At 41.2% G+C, this 18594-nt stretch overlaps 1 protein-coding gene across 1 annotated transcript; it reads right to left on the bottom strand.

The window, feature by feature from the left end:
* Window positions 1-14461: 14461 nt before the first annotated feature.
* Window positions 14462-18096, bottom strand: LOC137913979 (leucine-rich repeat-containing protein 28-like). The gene is made up of 9 exons (XM_068757598.1): window positions 17929-18096; window positions 17220-17260; window positions 16999-17036; window positions 16566-16703; window positions 15799-16005; window positions 15622-15724; window positions 15275-15459; window positions 14700-14841; window positions 14462-14531 (listed from the first exon to the last, which is right to left on the bottom strand). Exons 1-9 carry the CDS (start codon window positions 18094-18096, stop codon window positions 14462-14464), a joined length of 1092 nt encoding a protein of 363 aa, XP_068613699.1.
* Window positions 18097-18594: the final 498 nt, after the last annotated feature.

Here is an 18594-nt window from a genome sequence, read left to right as displayed (position 1 = left end):
GATAACTGTTGAACTTTGACTTCAGAAATACTGGAAAAGATAAGAGATAGAAAGGGAGAGAGAGGTTAGTGCATTCACTAGAATGAGCATTTCAGCTCTGTGATGGATGCTACATTGTGCAGCGTGCGCCCTTAGGAGAATAAGCTGGTGTTCAAACTGAAAACAGCGCAGCAATGCTCTTAAAGGAATTCCTGCATCATAATGCATCGTGTTTCAGATGCATGTCAAATAAAGGAATGGGCATGATTAATGTTTTAATGTGTGGCCTTTTCTGTCCCTTCTTGTCAGACTCAGCTCAAGGTTGGAGAAGCGGTTCTCTGAGGTGACGCATTCAGTTGCTCCAAATAGCAGTCAAAGAATCCGACAATGCTGTGAAGTGCTTTTCACACCAGACTTGAACCAGAGGTCAACACTTTTCAGGTAATTAGAGCTCAACGCAAGTTCCTTCAAGAGTTTCTGAAAATGTTCCATTTGCAACGTAGAACCAGCGCATCACCGCAATGAAGCCGGATGAAACGATGCTCAAAAATCAGGGCCAGAGGCAGAGCTTGCTGTAGCCAGTCAGCACAAACAATGCATGATTAATCCTTTAAAACACTGTCAACAGGTTCTGCTTTCATTCCTCACATGCAACCAGACGTGTCCATGTACACCCACAAACCCACAGAAACATTACTGCTACGCACCCACCCTCAATTAAAACCCTCCACCCAGCTGACGGTGAATTTCCTCCTCAGGCATCGACAGTAAACGGTGACGGGAGGAGCTCCATCTTTCTAGCGTTGAAAGAAGAAGTATCAGGACAAAGATAGGGGTCTATTTTTGGTCGTCCGACGTGCTGCCAGACAGTGTTTCATCGTTGCACACAGAGAAGCTGGAAATATGCTCCATGAAAAATGTAGGTTGCTCTAGATGAGGGCTGGGGAGAATTAAGCCTTAGCTTTGGCAAATAATGCGGTCTGATCATATCAGACATCAATTGTGCTTCTGGTGCGTTTTTGTTTCTAATGGACAAATCATATTGCTGAGTCTTTATTCCAGCGTGACTTGTAAATTTAAGTACCCAGAAGCTTTCGGCTCTGGTATCATTAAAGCTTCATGTAATCTAATCTACTGCAATGGGAGCAAGGGGCCACTGACATTTGGGCTGTGGCTGCAGGAGGAGCTGCTGAATCGATATTTATCTGCAACACCGGGTGTCTATGCATACAAGTGAAGCATTTTTCCAGCTTATCTAAAGTTGATATAATGGTATTTTACGTTATGTTAGTGTTTAAAGCCATTACTGTTCATTTAACATTCCTGTGACACTGCATAACTCCAACTCTCTGGCCAAACAGCAAAAACAACAGGAGTATGTCGATACCTGACTTTCCTTCTTGGACCTCAGTCCACCCATCATTTCACCAATGTCAGAAGGTCAAGTTAATAATCACAAATTCAGTTTGCCACAGCTGGATGTTGATAAAGTATCTGCTCTTTCTGCCCCGCCCTCAGTCTGACTGTCTCTGCCTCCGTCCCGGTGGAGTCCTCAGGGTGATTAATAATTGAACATGTGCTGGGAAGGAAGATGAAGGGAGAAAAAAAAAAGTTCAACAGGAAACTGTGTAACAGTTCATAGAGCGGCAACAGACGGAGACGAGGATTTATTTGATGAATGCAGATGAACTAAAAAAAAAATCCATCATCTCATTGTGGGACAGGAAAAAGCTGCTCTTAAGATTTTGTCTGTCAAACATGGTATTTCTTTAGTTGATCGAAGCAACTAAGATAAGAAAACTTACACTCATGTCCATTTGTACAGATCCTGTGAGGACAGTAGATTGATTTGTTGAGAAATGTATTTAAAAAATGTGTCAAGTTTGATAAGGGTATAAATCCAAGAGTGATCCGGCTCACTGCCATCATTCCTTGTCTAATTGTTGAAAGTACTGCTGTGTGTCAATCAGCTGCTCAATGCTCATCTCAGCTGATTTGGATGTATGATTTGGACACACCCTTTACGCTACTCCATAAATCTCCTCTCCACCATCCTATGATCATTATACAGTATATACTTGTCTTTTAGCATATTTCTGTTTGTTTTACTTCCATAATGAGACGCTTTGAACATGTGATGTTGCACCATCTCTCCATCTCTGTCACTATTATAGTACACACTTGGGCTGGGGAAACCATTGATTTACCCACCATACAGCCATTTATTTCTCACAGATTCCGTGTTTGATATTATATTTTACAGAAACACTCAGAAACACTCAGTCATTCAACGTGTCTTGGAATGTTCTCACCACCTCGCTCTATTCTCCATTCCAGTCTTTTCTCTCTCTCCATTTTTGTCCATCTATTAATGTCAGTCTCTTCCTTTTTAACATGCTTAACACGTTTCATGCAGAGATGGACACACACACGCACACACACACACGTGTTACAGTCGAGAGGACATGACACGAGGTCCGGCCGCCCCCATCCCCCCACCTGAGGCCCTGGTGGCTCTCGCTACCCTTGACTGACGGCTGCTTTAAGGCCTGAGCTGCTCGGCTCAGAGAGATTAAAGTCAGCAGGGAAAGAGGATTTACTCTCCACTGTCTTCTCTCCTCTCATATGCACTCTCTTCCAATGGTCTCCTCTGTCTTTCCTTCCTTGTCCATCCTCCTATCTGTCCATAAATGTATACGATGGCCAGTAAAAAATAATGAGGTTTAGGTCGCAATGTGTATTATTTAGCTGAAATAATAATCATGTAATCCAAGTAATGAAATAAATAAAACTAAAATTCCAACTTCTAAATAACCCAGAGATCTTTACATCAACGGGATATTGTAAAAAATGTCAGGAGTGAGAGCAAAAACCAGTGCGATGAATGCTTTCTGATCAAAGACAAACTGATGAACAAATGCAGGCGTGATGGGAGAACACTGACTTAGAGACATTTCAAAGGCACAAATGAATTATTGATCAGAATATTAATAGCACTGAGCCTAAAAGCTGTTTAAAGGGAGCAGTGGATGCATACGAGTCAGGACATGACCTCAAACAGTAAAACAGGTACGAATCTGAAAATAGGAGGATAAAAAAAACGAGGTAAAAATGGTATAGTTGTGTTTTAAAATTGGAAGCCCATTCGTATTAATGTACAAGGAAAACTCCTGATCCTTTCATATGGATTCATACATCTGTCACGCTGGATTTGTCACGCCGAACATCACTTCTCTTCAACAGCTCAACGTGACAACCACCTAAAGTTGTGCTGCTGACGTGATCCGAACGAGACGAGTTTGTCTCATAGCTTGTGCATGAATAAAGTACAGTAGAGCAAAGAGCCTGTTACAGAAACACATCTTTATAATTGAAGCTTGTCTGTCTCATCATGTGTCTGTGCTGAGAATCCATTCCAATATTTGGCAGACTTCTGTTTTTGTTGTTTTTTACAAAAATCTCGAAAAGAAAATTAAAGGAATCCACATGTCTGCAGGGGACTGTGTTTGGTTTAAAATAATAAGTCACAGCGTCCATCACTGTGGCAGACTGTCAGGCTGTGGTGATAAACAACTGAGCCTGAATGCTGCGATCAATCAAACGGCATGTTCGGTTGAGATGAACAATGTTTGTGAAGGAACTAGAACATCAGGACAGGGCTGAAATTCACAGTAAGGGAAACCAGGCCAGCTTGTCAGCTGTTTATAGAAGTACTAACATCAATCTGTGGGATTTTTAGATTAGCTGTGGCACGCTTCCCTCCCTGTCATGCATATGTTTTTGCAGATTATAGGGGTGGTGGGATATTAGACGGTGGGCACAGTGTGACTACATATTAGCTTGTTGTTCCTGTTAGGCTCATTGTCGTAATCACAGCGAGTGAAGTTGCTTTTATTCTATTCTATTTATTTAGAATTGAGTTGTGGGCAACTAGTGGGTTTCTAAATGGGCAACAATTCAACTCCACAGGAAGAAGTTGCACAATGGAGTCATAGAAATGCAAAAAATGATTTTTGACACTGAGCTTTCTTCTTTGTTCATGTTCCTCTGCAGTGTTGCACAAAATCACTGAAGGGAGGCGAGCGGATATTAATAGGAACGACAGCACGTAATCTTCTCTTATTCCCTCTCTACCTATCCTCTCAACCATAAACTTGATCTCATCTCTTCCCTCCATCCTTATCTTCCCTCTCAGGTCCATCCTGATGAATGTACACCAGACTGCAACCACAAGCTTTAGAACGATCTCTGCAATACCACAATGCAAAGCTGATTTCTCTCCTCTGCGCTGCTCATAACTCAACATGGAGGGTGCAGACCTGCTGTGTCACATTATTAATAACACTCAAGGACTGAAGCACACACAGGAAGAACATTAAGGGCAAGGAGACCAGCAGGGCAGGCAAGGGTGTGTGTGTGTGTGGGGGGGGGGGGGGTCCGACATTTCAACACACCAAGGCAGCGCTATGCTTCATTATTCACAGGATAGAACCAGGTCAGCGTTATTAATGCAGAAGCAGTGTGTGTGTGTGTGTGTGATATAAAGAACATAAAGCACATATATGTTGCTGATGAAACCTGAGATTTATTGGGTTAATATATGACCAACTTGATTTGCTGTGAGATCAGATAAAACATCATATTTCCATTCTAACCAGTAAACATACATATAAAACTTATACAAGAGGTAAAAGCGCTCAAAGAACATTTCATCAGTGACCCTACAGGGGGTGCAGGTCATCCTGTAAAATGGAGGAGGCGATCCTTTGATGATTCCTCATGGACCTCGAGTTCCACTTCACCTTTTGGAATGTCCGACGGTATCTAAGCTTCAGCAGCTTCACAGATGGTGAGACATCTTCTTCTGTTTCAGTGTGTTCAGATAGATATGTGGTCATAACTCCACAGAACAGCATCCAAATCTTCTGCGGTTCGTGTCGACGGGTTTGAGCCGCTGGAGGTGATTTTTCTTGTCCTTTTCAGTCAGCATGTCGCGTGTGCCTTTGCTAAGTGAAGCCTCAGTGTCTGCTGCTATTAAGATCTCTCTGCTGTCCCTCGAGGAGTTTTTGTATGTCTACCTTTGCTGTGATTTTATATCCTTGCTTGTGAAAGGCAGCGCTACCTCAGTTCCCTTTAGCAGGGCTTTAGCAGCGTCTCCGCTGCAGTTTTGTGCTCTGAGAAGGGATGCTGTTCAGAGGGTTGTATAATCCTGAAACCACACATTTAATGGTGATAAGAAACGCCGCTGCTCTGAGCTATTCTAACCGTTCTTGACTTGTCCCTTTATAAGAGGAGTCAATTGGTTCCAAATGTGCCTCGTTACATAATGAAATGCAGATTGCTCTCTTGTTTTTGAAGAGATTTGACTTTGTAAGATGAACAGTTTGTCTCAGCCATTGTCTGCCAAAGATGTCAGCAACTGTGTTCCACGACACACAAGAACCAATCAGATCACACTAATGAAGTGCTCCTTCTAAATGTGCCTGATTGGAAAGGGCTAATTTCTTGAACTCAGATTCTGCTGATTGCAGCTTTCTCCAGAGCTCATTGAAATTACCTCACAAATCACACTGACTGCGTAGGAAGCTAACATTAAAATACAAACGAACGATTATACAGTCTATCTATTGATGCATTTATGGATGCAAAATGATTATTTATTACTCAATCACAATGAATTCAGCCGAGTAAAGCAGGTCTCATAAAATCATTTTGATTGAGTGAAAATCTACGTTCCACTTCACTGATGTGTTATTTTATGGATAATAACAGTTCCAATGATTCTGAGAATCCACTATAATATTATTGGACTTCATATTCAAAAGGATTCGTGGGACATCTGAACAACTAGAAACTCAAGCTGCAATCAGCAGAATGAGTTTCTGAACTGTAGAATTTGGATTTCTAAGTGCTTGGCTTGATGTAAAACTTAAAATTGTTGAAGCAAATTTATATTTAATCATAGGAGAAACTTATAAGTAGCTAAAATGCATTTTGCTGCTGTCCTATTTCACAGTAGTTTGTGCAATGTCATAATCTTGTGTATGTTTCTTTTCCCACGCAGCGCTTCTCTGTTTCAGCACACAGTATGGAACTACTGTCGCCTGACTTTCCTCCTCGCTGCTGTGTACAGTCCAGTTCACCTCATTAATGGAGAAACTGTCACACATTCAAACTGCACAACCTCTGGGTAGACTGTTCCAGGTGCAACTCACAACCTGAGGCATGACATTAGCACTTGTTCCACTGCTTTTGCTGGTCCATAGATATTTTAGCATACGCTGCATTTAGCTGCAGTGAGTGAGGCATAGACTGTATAAAATGTGGATGTAGTCTCCGCACCACCACCCATCAGGCAGTTGTCCTGAAGCTGATGGTGCCTAGCTCCTCCTAACTCACATCTCATTCAAAAATGAGCAAAGGAGGTGGAGCTAAATGATGACTTTGATTTAATTAACCACACAGAAACCCACGGGTTTCAGACAAATTGGCTTGAAAACTTCCCATCACCACAAATGGCAGACATGTCAGGGTCAGTGAATTCCATTAGCTTAGGTCTAGCACAACTGGAAGAGAAGCAATAACAGCGGCTCTGCCCTTAATTATTGAGAAAGATAAGTCTTAATATAGCTTAACTTCAGTCATTTGTCTTGGTAACTGCTTCAGTAGGGGCACAGGGGGCTGGAGCCTATCCCAGCTGAATATGGGCAGGATGAACTATATAAGTCACCAGTTCATGGCAGGGCCACACAAAAGCACAATCAGCTATTCACTGCTCTGGTTAATTTACAGGAAACCCACACAGATATGAAATGTTTGTGTTTATTGTCATTCAAACACTCTCATGAAAGAACAAAAAACAGCACTCGGGTCCCAGCTCGAGGCGCACCACAAACAGTCACCAAAACAGACACACGTTCATTCAACGCAAAACTCTCTGGAATATATACACATTAGTGATTGCACCGATCCCCAGTAGCAGCATCCAATATAACAAGATTAGTCCGACAAGGAAGCAGTGATTATGACCTCGGGGTTGTGCACTGTTCACAACTCTCACAGCATCAGGGAAGAAACTGAGGAGAACATACAAATTCCACATATTCCCAAACCCAAAAACGTCCTGCAAGGAAAATAGTGTTAACCATTTCCTTACCACGCTCCTAACAGCTGGCAAAGTTCACTGAAGAAACCCAAACTGTTTGTGCCACAGGAAGAACAAGCGTAAGTGTAAATGTATGCAATATGGTGTCGTTTCAGTGTTGCAATTATAATTATGCTGGATGAAAGGTCAGAAAAAGATACCAGAGCGTAATTAATTAATTGGACCTCTGACCTTTTGGCTACCGCTGGTTGATTATTGTGCGACTGACATTTCAGTTCCTGCAAGTAGATTTTCGATTATTTTAACAGTTATTATTATTATTAGTAACAACAAAAATGTTTTAATCACAATCAGATAAATATAATACACACACACTGTACCTCTCTGCTGACCTACAAGGAGTGAGTACATGTCAAGACATGACCAGGCTGCAGAGCATGATGGGAGCCCAAAGGCTGATTCTATTAAGGCAGCACACTCACCACGTTATGCCTGACTGCTCATATAACACACACACACACACACACACACACAGGGATGTAAGAGACTAGCACGATTGACTGGTCTGCCACACACAAACTAAAGCAACCTGGACATTCAAGCTGGTGTTAATTAATGAGAAGATCTGTTTGATCTGTCAAAAATAGGTCTTCAGTCATTTCTGTGATGGTCTGTCTGGATCCTTGGTCACATTTTCAACACATTAAACTCCAGAACTAGGCAGTGAAATGATAAAAACAATATTATACCAGTTACAACGTGCACTTTGGAAGACAGGATTTCAACAAGACCGCAAGGGCTTTTTTGAAATGCTCCTCTTAGACAGGATGTTTGACTGTATTTGTACTGTAATACATGCTACTGTGTAACTGTACCTGTACTCTAACTTTACCTGTACTCTAACAAATATATTCATCATCATCATCACCAACATCAAATAAAGAGTTATTGCACTTAGTTGTATCACAAGCATTATATACATGCTGGACTAAAAGATGCATCGACCGTACTGACAAAAAGTTTCAATGTTTTTAAGAAACCTTTGAGAGAAAAAAATATTCCTGTTCAGACATTGATATATTCAGTTATTTCACATTCAGCTCGACACATACATCAAATCTGATGACATCATCAACAACAACAACAACAACAATTGCGTATGACAGTTTCTAAATTAAAGAAAGGGATGTTCTGAGAACAGTTTTATAAGCCAGGCTCCAACTCGGCCAGAGTGACTGAACCGAATGGAACTAGGCTCCTACGGTAGTTGTCGTCCACCCACGGCAATGCCTGCCGTGACAATATGGTGTTAGTCTATCAAGACATTCCCCATGGAGACACGGGAAGGACAAACGGTGGAAGCAAGGTTTGTCTCCTGATGTCATTTATGCCTTTTTTCTCAGTCAAACCTCATCATTTTATCAAATTCTATCAAACTATTGAATTATTCATTTATTATCCTCAAAGCCATTGCCTATAATTTTAAAATTCGCAGCCCTTTATTTTTGAGGGAGTAACTGCACAGCCGACACACACCGAGCAAAGAGGTGAAGGAGCACCAACCTGACCGGCACCTGGCAGCGAGAGTACGAATGTTCAAATGTTTTTCAGGATTAAAGGACCCACATGACAAATGGCTCTCTCTCAGCATTCAGGCATTTTGTATCAGCTGAGCAAGGATGACAGAGCAGATTGCATTTCTGATATTTACTTGTTATATAATCCAAAGGAGGGCAGATAGATCGAGAGCTGCAGCAGGCGAGACGGACAGATTAACCAGAGAAAAGCAGCGTGCAGAGGGGGCGACCAGTCAGAGAGAGAGAGAGAGAGAGAGAACTGTTTTGGGAACTGATTTGACCTGTGTTAGTTAGACAGCTACAAACATCTCCGATTTAAATCATCTGTCGAGTTTTACTGAATGGCAGTAAAGGTGGCGGCACATAGAGATAGGCTGGGAGACGTGGTGTTGTAGGACCGGCAGGAGATTCAAAGCAATCATCTGTGGCCTGCAGAGATAATCACTAGAAGTCCCACTGTCCCATTCACTGAGGATAAAACCCACTCGATTAATCTGTAGGCCTGCAGGATCGACACACACACACACACACACACACACACACACACACGACTTGCAACACTTACATAATACATGGACCACTCTCACGCTCTCTCTCTTTTACTTTCCCCTTCCTCTTACATGCGCTCCCTTTTCTTTCACTTTGGTATTCACTGCCTCTCTCTCACTTTAAATAAAACCTAGAGCGCGCGCACACACATGCACACACACACAAACACACACACACACACTGTGCTCATTCCCATCATTTCTTCCCGTCTCACATTCAAAAGGACACCTGTCAACGCGCTGCTCTGTACATGTTGTTCCTTATATAATAAAACCTATGCTGAGGTGACAGACCCATATACGTAGTTCACAACATGTTAACACAAGTATAGGTGCGCACGTACACACACACACACACTCTAAGATCTACATTTTGACATGATGCTGCACATTCAGGATTAGACTGTACACTTAGAACCCTGACTGTGGGGGACTTTAAACATAAACATTTGAATCATTTAAAACCAGACATGAAGTGAGACACATAAGAAACCTGATCTTAAGAATAACAGTTTTATTTTATCTTTTCAATTTAACCTTTAGTATAATAGGAGAATCCCATTGCGATTTTAACATCACGATTTTAAATCATGATTTCAAACATCTGAAATGATCCCTTTGCTTGTGCAATGTGATGCTTCACAACCAAGTTCATAATTTTAAATCTACAGGTTTGAGGATGATGGTCAAGTAATTCAAAAGTAAAAAGCTAAAGTTCAGGTTGAAAGTCATTATTTAAAAACCTCCTGCAGGGCTTCTATAAATACGCTTATGCCACAGGAGATCAAATGAACTACGCTTGACAAACGGCAACATTTACATGCAGTGAATGATGCACTGTCACAACATTAACAGGGTTTAAGATCGCATGTTCAAAACAGATCTCTTTCTATTCGATTTTTAAAAGAGGGCAACAAAATAAAAGGCAGTGGTTGCCAAGAATGGACTTAAAAAAGCAATCCCATTGCTCATTTTATTTTTGAAGGCTAATAAGTGAGCAACATGCAGTGAAAAAGAAGATTGTGATCACAGTTCACAGTGAATATTAATGCCTTTGTGCCATCTGCCATTTTTTCAGCAGAAAACATTGAAATTCATCGAGATCAGATGAATAAACAACAAGGGAAAAATGTCTGTAAATTTCAGACAAGCTGTTTCAGAAGCCAAGAGGCTAACCCGGTATTGAACTCAGGAACTCGTGTTTCACCACAAGCACCTTATCCACTCAGCTATAAGCTCCATCCCTTGTTGTCTGCTTCCAAAGGTGAAAGGTTAACGAGGTGATAACCTAAAATAGGCCAGAACCTGAACTAACCAGCTGCAAGTATTTTCCTATCCCAATCTCCAACCCCCGCAAAGAGACAAACAATGATGACTGTTGGGGAGACACACATGTCCTCATGCTTTTCAAAAGTGTATTTGCAACTCTTTTGCTGAAATTAGATTGGACCTCTGGAAAATGTGCAAAATGTGGAATGCACAGCAAAAATTACAGTAAGAAACTAAATGTTAAGTTAACGGCATAGTCCTGCCAAATAACAAGAGCACATTCACCTTCAAGCTGAGTGCGAACCACTCCCTGCAACAACAGAAACCAATAATTAATGATGCTGTGCTGCATATTCCATTAATGCTTCAAAACCAACAATCCCAGGCTCTGGTCACGCTGGAAATATTAAGCCAAAAGCAGGCAAAGGTCAGACCTTTGAAAATCAAATCACCCTGTGTCAGCCTGAAGCAGCACCATCCCTGAAGGCTGAAGCTATGCTCGCTCCTCTGGGAAAAGGCAGGCAGCATGTCTGAAAGTTCACTTGTATGGAGGTGAATGTGATGATGCAGAAAAAACTCTCACTTGTTTCCAATGCAGATCAGATAACATTTTTAGGACCCCTTTATTCTGCCTCTTTAGAGAAACATAACTTCCGAAAATTATCAATAATTAGAGGGTGGTAGTTTTACAAACTTTTTTTCAGTAAAGAAATGAAGAATACACCTCGCACGTAAAATGACAGTCGATTTTGTAGTAATTCTTTGTTTTTTAGTCTGAAAATGCACTTTTTACATAAATAATTATGTCCTTTTTGAACCACTTCCTTGTTCAATTATCCTGCCCATAAAAATGCGTGTAGATGCTGCAGTGTCTGTTTGACCACATGGAACAATCGAGAATCAGGATCAACATCCGCCTGCTGCACCTCTGAAGCTGGCTCAGAACCAGCTCCTGCTAAGGAAGTTCATGGTGCTCATATTTGAGCCCTTAAGAATGTTAGGAAAATAATATCAGGATGTGCATCTGTCTGTCTGCAGTCTGTTTTTGTACAAATTGTATACATTCTTGCTTCACCAAATTTTAAACACGTATTTAGCTTTTTTTTTTACCATATTTTTACTTTTATACAAATATCAAGTTTTGTGTTTTCCAAACAGATGCGAATATTTTGCCCTGATTATTTTTTGACACACACAAACAGTAACGCGCTTGGGAGCCGTTATGGCTTTTATTAATGCATTTGCTTTTGCGCTCTCCGTGGTGCTGAAAGTCGCTCATCAAGCAGGGATTTGGACTCGCAGCGTGTTTTTGCGCTCTCCGTGGTGCTGAAAGTCGCTCATGCAGCAGGGATTTGGACTCTCAGCGTGTTTTTGCGCTCTCCGTGGTGCTGAAAGTCGCTCATCCAGCAGGGATTTGGACTCGCAGCGTGTTTTTGCGCTCTCCGTGGTGCTGAAAGTCGCTCATGCAGCAGGGATTTGGACTCGCAGCGTGTTTTTGCGCTCTCCGTGGTGCTGAAAGTCGCTCACCCAGCAGGGATTTCACCACGAGCCTCGAGAAACACGAGGAACTTTACACAGGCTGATTTACTGCATTTAATCCTCGCAATAAACAACAGTTTGAACGTGTTTAAAGGGATCACTGCAGCTTGTATGACTGCGTGGACCCTGTTAAACTAGTCAGTGCGGTGATAACTTTAACCAGCTGCCACGCATTAAACCAATGAGGAGAACTTTCCCGTATTTGAGGACTAACGCAAACTCAAAACAGCTGAGACCCTGAGAAAGAAGCTGGACGTACCTCGTCTGGTTTATCCTGCTCTTCTTGTGATCTGGTCGGACAGAGGACGCAAACGGTCCGTGACACGGCTCCACTCGCTGGGACTGAGCCCGGTGGAAACACGGCGTCCTCCTCCACAACCCGGGTAAAGCTCCAAGACGAAGTCCTCGCTTCCTGTATATTACTTTACAAAATAAAGGCTTTACAAAGTCAGCTCGCTTGTACTGTACTCATGCTGCTGTTGTTGTTGTTATAAGTGTGTAATGTAAGTAAGTCATTTATATGAAAGGTTCTGTTAAACATACATGTGCTTTGTTTTTTTTAATTCACATTTTTTTTTATTTGTGCATTGTGGCAGCTTTTAATTTGAAGGTTACCTCACCTAACGTTCTGCCTCATTCAGAAGAACCTGATTGTTTTTGCAAAATAGCCGCTCCCTCTGACGTCAGAGGGAGCGAAAAAAACAATACTTATTACTGTTTTTAATATTTGTAGAAGATATCCAGTGTATTTGCCCTGTATTAAAAATACCAAACAGACCAGATTTGCTTTCTGAAAGCAAATAAAAATGTGTTGACATAAGGTTGATGCTAAAAAGAAATTTAAGTAATAAATATAAAGAAAACATTTCGGGTGAAGGCTGCTATTTGGACAGAGGTGATTAAATATGGAGTTGTGCATTAAAGTTTCAGTGTGACAGGCTGAAACAGATTATTCAAGCATAAATGAAATGCTTTCAGATTCTCCAGTCCATCTTTATACAGCTCTGCAGGCATCATCTGATACTCGTCGTGTGCAAGTGCACGTATGCGATCACACATTTAATACTTTCCAGCACTCTAATGGCTGGTATGTGTGTCCATATCAGAAGTCAACATAAAGATAATTTAATGTAAGCTAAGACTCAGAAACAAGCAGAATGGGAGAGATCATCTTTTCATCCTCCACTATATCTATTAATGGCGTTTCTCTTCATATAACTACTGACTCGTTTCACAAATTGACTATCCAGTAGTGATCGGTCAGAGCACAATAAATCACACCTCTATGCCTGTGATTGCAAAATGACCAAGAGTGCGACTGTATGCACGACATACATGCTGCAGAGGAACTCTGAAAATGTTCAAAACGACTCTTCTGAATTCACGTGTTAACATTATGCTCATCAGATCCCAACAGCCCATTCCAAAATGCCACACTGAATATTTAATCAGGCAGTAACATGAGAGAACAAGTCACACAGAGCAGAAATTAGACATTGTAAAAAGTGGTGCAAAGTAGAACTATAGATGGTCCATGTAGCAGGAAGAACAATGCTTGAGTCTACACCTTTACTTTATTGCAAACATCAGTCATACATCAGCAACAAAACCAGAACAAATGATGAATTAGAATTCAACAACGCAGTGACGAACATTAACACAGCGGCTCTGGTAAGATTAAAGCTTATTCCCTGCAGATGATAACAATGTGTTTGACTTCAGCCCAAGTGAGGATGCAGACATTAAAACCTCTAGTCTACTGTTCTATGTTCCAAATGATTTTACAGAATGCATTTAACTTTACGTCGATACTAAAAACAAATAGCCAATAATACTGCATTACACTCAGGTATCTTTGTTCAAAGACACGCGGGGACGAGTGAAGAGTAATGTTTGGAGGGTCACACCCTCACAGCTTCCTTTGAAAAAGAAACAAACTGATTATTGTATCGTTTTATTTTAACCCTTCAATCTTTCTTCAGGAATCAATAAACCTTTCTCTTCGACACATTTTAAAGCCTTATATAGGAGTCACAACAAACCAAAAGGGGACCTGTGTGAAACATTCTAATTTCATAGAAATCAAACAGTGCCTCTTTAAGAGTAGTTGCATCAGCTCAAGCACGGTTTCTGGGCAGTGCTATTTAAACGAGAGAATTGGTGCAATGCTAATGCACAGCATCCCCACCACACCCAAGCATACTGTCCTTCCTCCTGGTTGGTCTCAGCTGCATCATGTAGGTTTGAAGTGTATTCAAACACAACTCAAGGAGCCACGTGTCCATCGTCTGATCCACCAGAGAGCAACACATTCTCTGGTTTCATCTGCCAAGGAAAGGGTTTGTGAAATATTGGATCTGTTTAAAAGCAGTCATCTGTCACCTTATGGAAACAACTCCAGCGCTCCTGAGACAACGTGTGCGACAGCGATGAGGAAAACAGCGTCATCCCTGGAGGTCAAAGGTCCGGATGCAATGACTGGAGCAGCAGTAGGCTACAAAACTCACAGCTGTCCTTCAGAGGAGAAAAGTGAAGAGAAAGAAGAACAGATTCAAATCCATTCGTTGAAAACAGATATGCAATTATCTTTCAGCATCGTGGCCAAAAGAAGAAAAGGTGTCATCAGGTTATGAGGTAGCTCTGTAAGCAGTCCTGCGCACAAGAAGGTGCGTTTGTTCTGACCTGCGGTGCACTCCTGCCAATACGGTGTCACGGAGGGGAAAGAGTTTGGGGTAGACTATGGTGAACATGGCTTGACTGCAGCGATGGCAGTGTCCCAGGGGAAGAAACAGCAGGTCCTGGAGACTCTTGGGGATGTTGATGTCTAGAATCAAAAACAGTGCAGAAAATATTTGTAAACAAATCATTTTCAGGAACTAGCCATTCTAGACAAGGCTTTTGGTTCCTCCTGAATTGCTGCAGTGCATTAAAAAAAATATCTATTTGCACCGCGTCCCTCAAAAAATGTGATTCTGTTTTTGGAAAGAAGTCAATCCAAGCTGCACAAAGCAGACTGAACCAGGCAAGAGGTCAGCGATAGGAACGGCACTGAAAATCAATTTCAAAATAAAACATCCGGAAATCATTTATCAGAAAAAAAACATACAACAAATTCCAATTCATAGCCTACTTATGGCAGAAGCACGAAAATTAAGAACAAATTGGAAAATCTGAGCAACTCGACATCGGGGTACGTACACGTATACTCCTGTATACTCCTGTATACTCCTCGTATACAGGAGTCCTTAACTCCTCACCTGTTGTGCGCTGGTGGCAGATACGATGAAGGGTTCTCATGGAGAGCTCCTCCAGGGGGGCCACGTTATCCGTCTCTGAACACACCACCTTCACTTCAGGTGGAAGCCTGAACAACGTCTCAGTCAGTGGCTCATCCAACGACCCCCCCGGGTCACCTTTGACCACCTGGGCTGACACACCACACCTGCATGAGAAAGACACACGCAGACACATTCCCGTAACCCTTTTTAAAATAATCTACAGAAAACATCTTCATAGGCTAGCATTTGTTCAGAGGAAGCTGTCTGCATGCCTACTTGGCGTTTACTAAAAAGCTGCACGTTTTGAAACCCTGCAGCTGCATTACCCGCTGCAACCGATGACTTTGTTATACAAGTAGGAGGGAAGGCCTCTTAGGTCCACATTGTTGTCCACAAACACAAACAGCAGCTCCCGCGATTTGCCCAGATCTGGAACACACACAAATATATTACCGTTGCTTATTTTACAGCAGCTATACAGATAATAAGGGGAGCTTACAGACCAAGAGGCAAGAACGTCAGCCGGTTGGAGGCCAGAGAGAGCTGACTGAGGCGGCGGAGACAACAGAGCTGCCTCGGAATGTGTCTCAAAAGGTTGTGGTCTGCTGTCAGATTCTGGAGAGACGTACAGCGATACAGCTGATCGGGTAGAGACGTTAGCTGATTCATTGATACTTCCAGAGTCTCCAGGTCCTTCAGCTCTCCGATCTCTGAAGGTGTCAGACAGATTACTAAATTAGACTTTAGTAGATGTAAAGTAGATTTAAAAAGGTTTAAATGCATTCCTCATTTCACCACAACTTAACAAGGCAAGGAATATAATAATAATAAGCAGCATTTTTGATTGAGAGGTGGAATGTTACATATTCTTAAAATTATTTTGTTAATTTAATCTTCCAGAATGAAAATTAACCAAACTCTTAACGCCTAGTTTTCCCACTGTACTAATAACACACGGAATAACAGTGTTATTGATGTTCTAGGATGTCTGCTCTCTCCGTTGGTCGTCATCTCAGGAACTCTCTGCTGACTAATAAAATATCTCAGTTAATTTTGTACAAATTGACAATGAGCGGCGAACATGGCAAAGACTTTATAGCAATAAATGAATTTGTCTCGTTCATCCTGTCATGGAAACAGTTCATGGATAGATTTTTGTCTCAGTGCAATGATAACAGATGTGAGGTGGTGAAACAGAACCACCATTTCATTCAAACTGTTCAACTTCTTCCTGTTTAGAAAATAACACGAGAAACAGTTGCAGTTTCACCTGGAGGAAGGCACTTCAACTGGTTACTGGACAGCCTCAGATGCCGCAGAGACCTCAGTCGGCCAATCTCTGGACAGACGAGCTGGAGGGCATTATTACTCACATCCAGAGACTGTAGTCTGGTCAGGTTTCCAATACCTGCAGATCAAATCACAGCTGCCCTCATGATGGTCAAAAGATTCACTCAACACAGAAGGCACAGAACAAATAAAGGCTTTGCAGTCAAAAATAATATCATATTACCTCCAATAACACATAATATACCATTTTATATCCTGCTATGCCACGTCACATGGCTGCTCCTGTTTAGAGTCAGTCACATCTTTTCTTAAGATTTAACATTCCAGTCTCCTTTGAATCAACGATTTCTTGTCATAGATAATATAATGAAATCACTTATGTACTTGCTTATTTAAAATATTATCTTACTTACCTTCAGGAATACTAACTATGTTGTTCGCGTGCAAATACCTTAAAAAGAAAAAAATATATAAATGTTGCAATTTGGACAAATATCTTATTCATTGAATTTTCATTAATACAAATTTGTTCTGACATCTGTCAACAATAAATAATCACAAAACTGACTAACATATGATCAGAGTGGAATCTCTTATTTCTAAACAACAACACACATTTTAATGTAATACTCACAGTTCAATTAGATTTGGAAGCTTCAGAGCAAGATTATCAGGCTGAGAGAGAGAGAGAGAGACTCAGTAAATATCACAGATACAAAAGTAAACATGTTATTACTACTGTCTTGTAGAAGTAAGTATCTATTTAGATCGAACATAGAAACATTACAAGCATTTCAAGAACACAATAAAAAGTGTTGAATGCTTCTTGGACACGCTTGCTGTGAATCTTATTGTTAAGGAAGGCAGATCCATCTATCTCTCTCATAAATGTGTATGCCATGGAATAACATTATACAAGTTACCGCACTCTGCACAAACTAACAGAAATGTAAGAGAAGTACACATCTTCACAACGTTATGGGCGATGCTTTTATTTGTGACGTTCCTGCTATATAGTTCTGTGTAGTAGTTTAAAAATAATAATAACAAAAATAACTTGGAATCTTGTAAAAATGTTGCGACTCAAATTCCTAACATTAAATGATAGTAAGTGAAGTCAGTGACTTCATATGAGAACATCCACTTCAAGAACCCCAGAACCTGTGAAAACACATTTGTGTACTTTTAAACAAAGGAACGGTTTAACATATATATGTCTCATATCTCAGACTGGCTTTTGTGCAGCAGTAAAGCACTAACAAACGTCAGACCATCACAGTGACACACATTTAGATACATGCTAAGCATTTAAAGACACACAAATGGGCTGCCAGCGTGAATACCAGAGCAGTGAGTGAATTCCTCTTCATGTACAGCCTCTCCAGAAACGGAAGGCCCTCGTCTCTCAGCAGCTCTGCGGGGAACTTGTGGAGGTTTCTGTAGTTCAGAAACAAGTGTTTGTGACGCTCCCGCTTAGCAATGAAAATTATTTCATTGAGTTCAGTTGTCATTTCCAAGGACTCCTCTCCCCCGCCTCGGAGGAACGCTTGCCGGTGCCTGCTGCAATTATTGCATTACGACTTCCTGAAAAACACATGAACAGAGAGAGTTATCAAGCGGTGCTCGTTTCTTAGCTCTTTAGCTAGCTGCTATTTTTAGCATCACTGCTATGCTAGCTGTTATTTTTAGCATCACTGCTATGCTAGTTGTTATTTTTAGCATCACTGCTATGCTAGCTGTTATTTTTAGCATCACTGCTATGCTAGCTAAGTTGTTGGGCACACAACTATCGATTACTATTAGCCATGAAAGCCGACTACTTACTTTATTAGTAAAGGCCTATTTTATTACATTATATATCTTACATATATGCTTGTTCCTTCGAATGAAAAATGTATGTTTGTAATAACGCATTTGCGAAAGATAAAGCTATTGAATTCAGCGCTCTGCAGTATTTCGTTTCTCAGGATGGCGAAGCAACAACAACCTGCTAAAGTATCCGATTGGCT

This window comes from Brachionichthys hirsutus, unplaced genomic scaffold (genome assembly GCF_040956055.1).
Source record: "Brachionichthys hirsutus isolate HB-005 unplaced genomic scaffold, CSIRO-AGI_Bhir_v1 contig_196, whole genome shotgun sequence".
Taxonomy (NCBI): domain Eukaryota; kingdom Metazoa; phylum Chordata; class Actinopteri; order Lophiiformes; family Brachionichthyidae; genus Brachionichthys; species Brachionichthys hirsutus.
The sequence above is the reverse complement of the archived record's forward strand: the minus strand, read 5'-3'. Positions and strand labels throughout refer to the sequence as shown.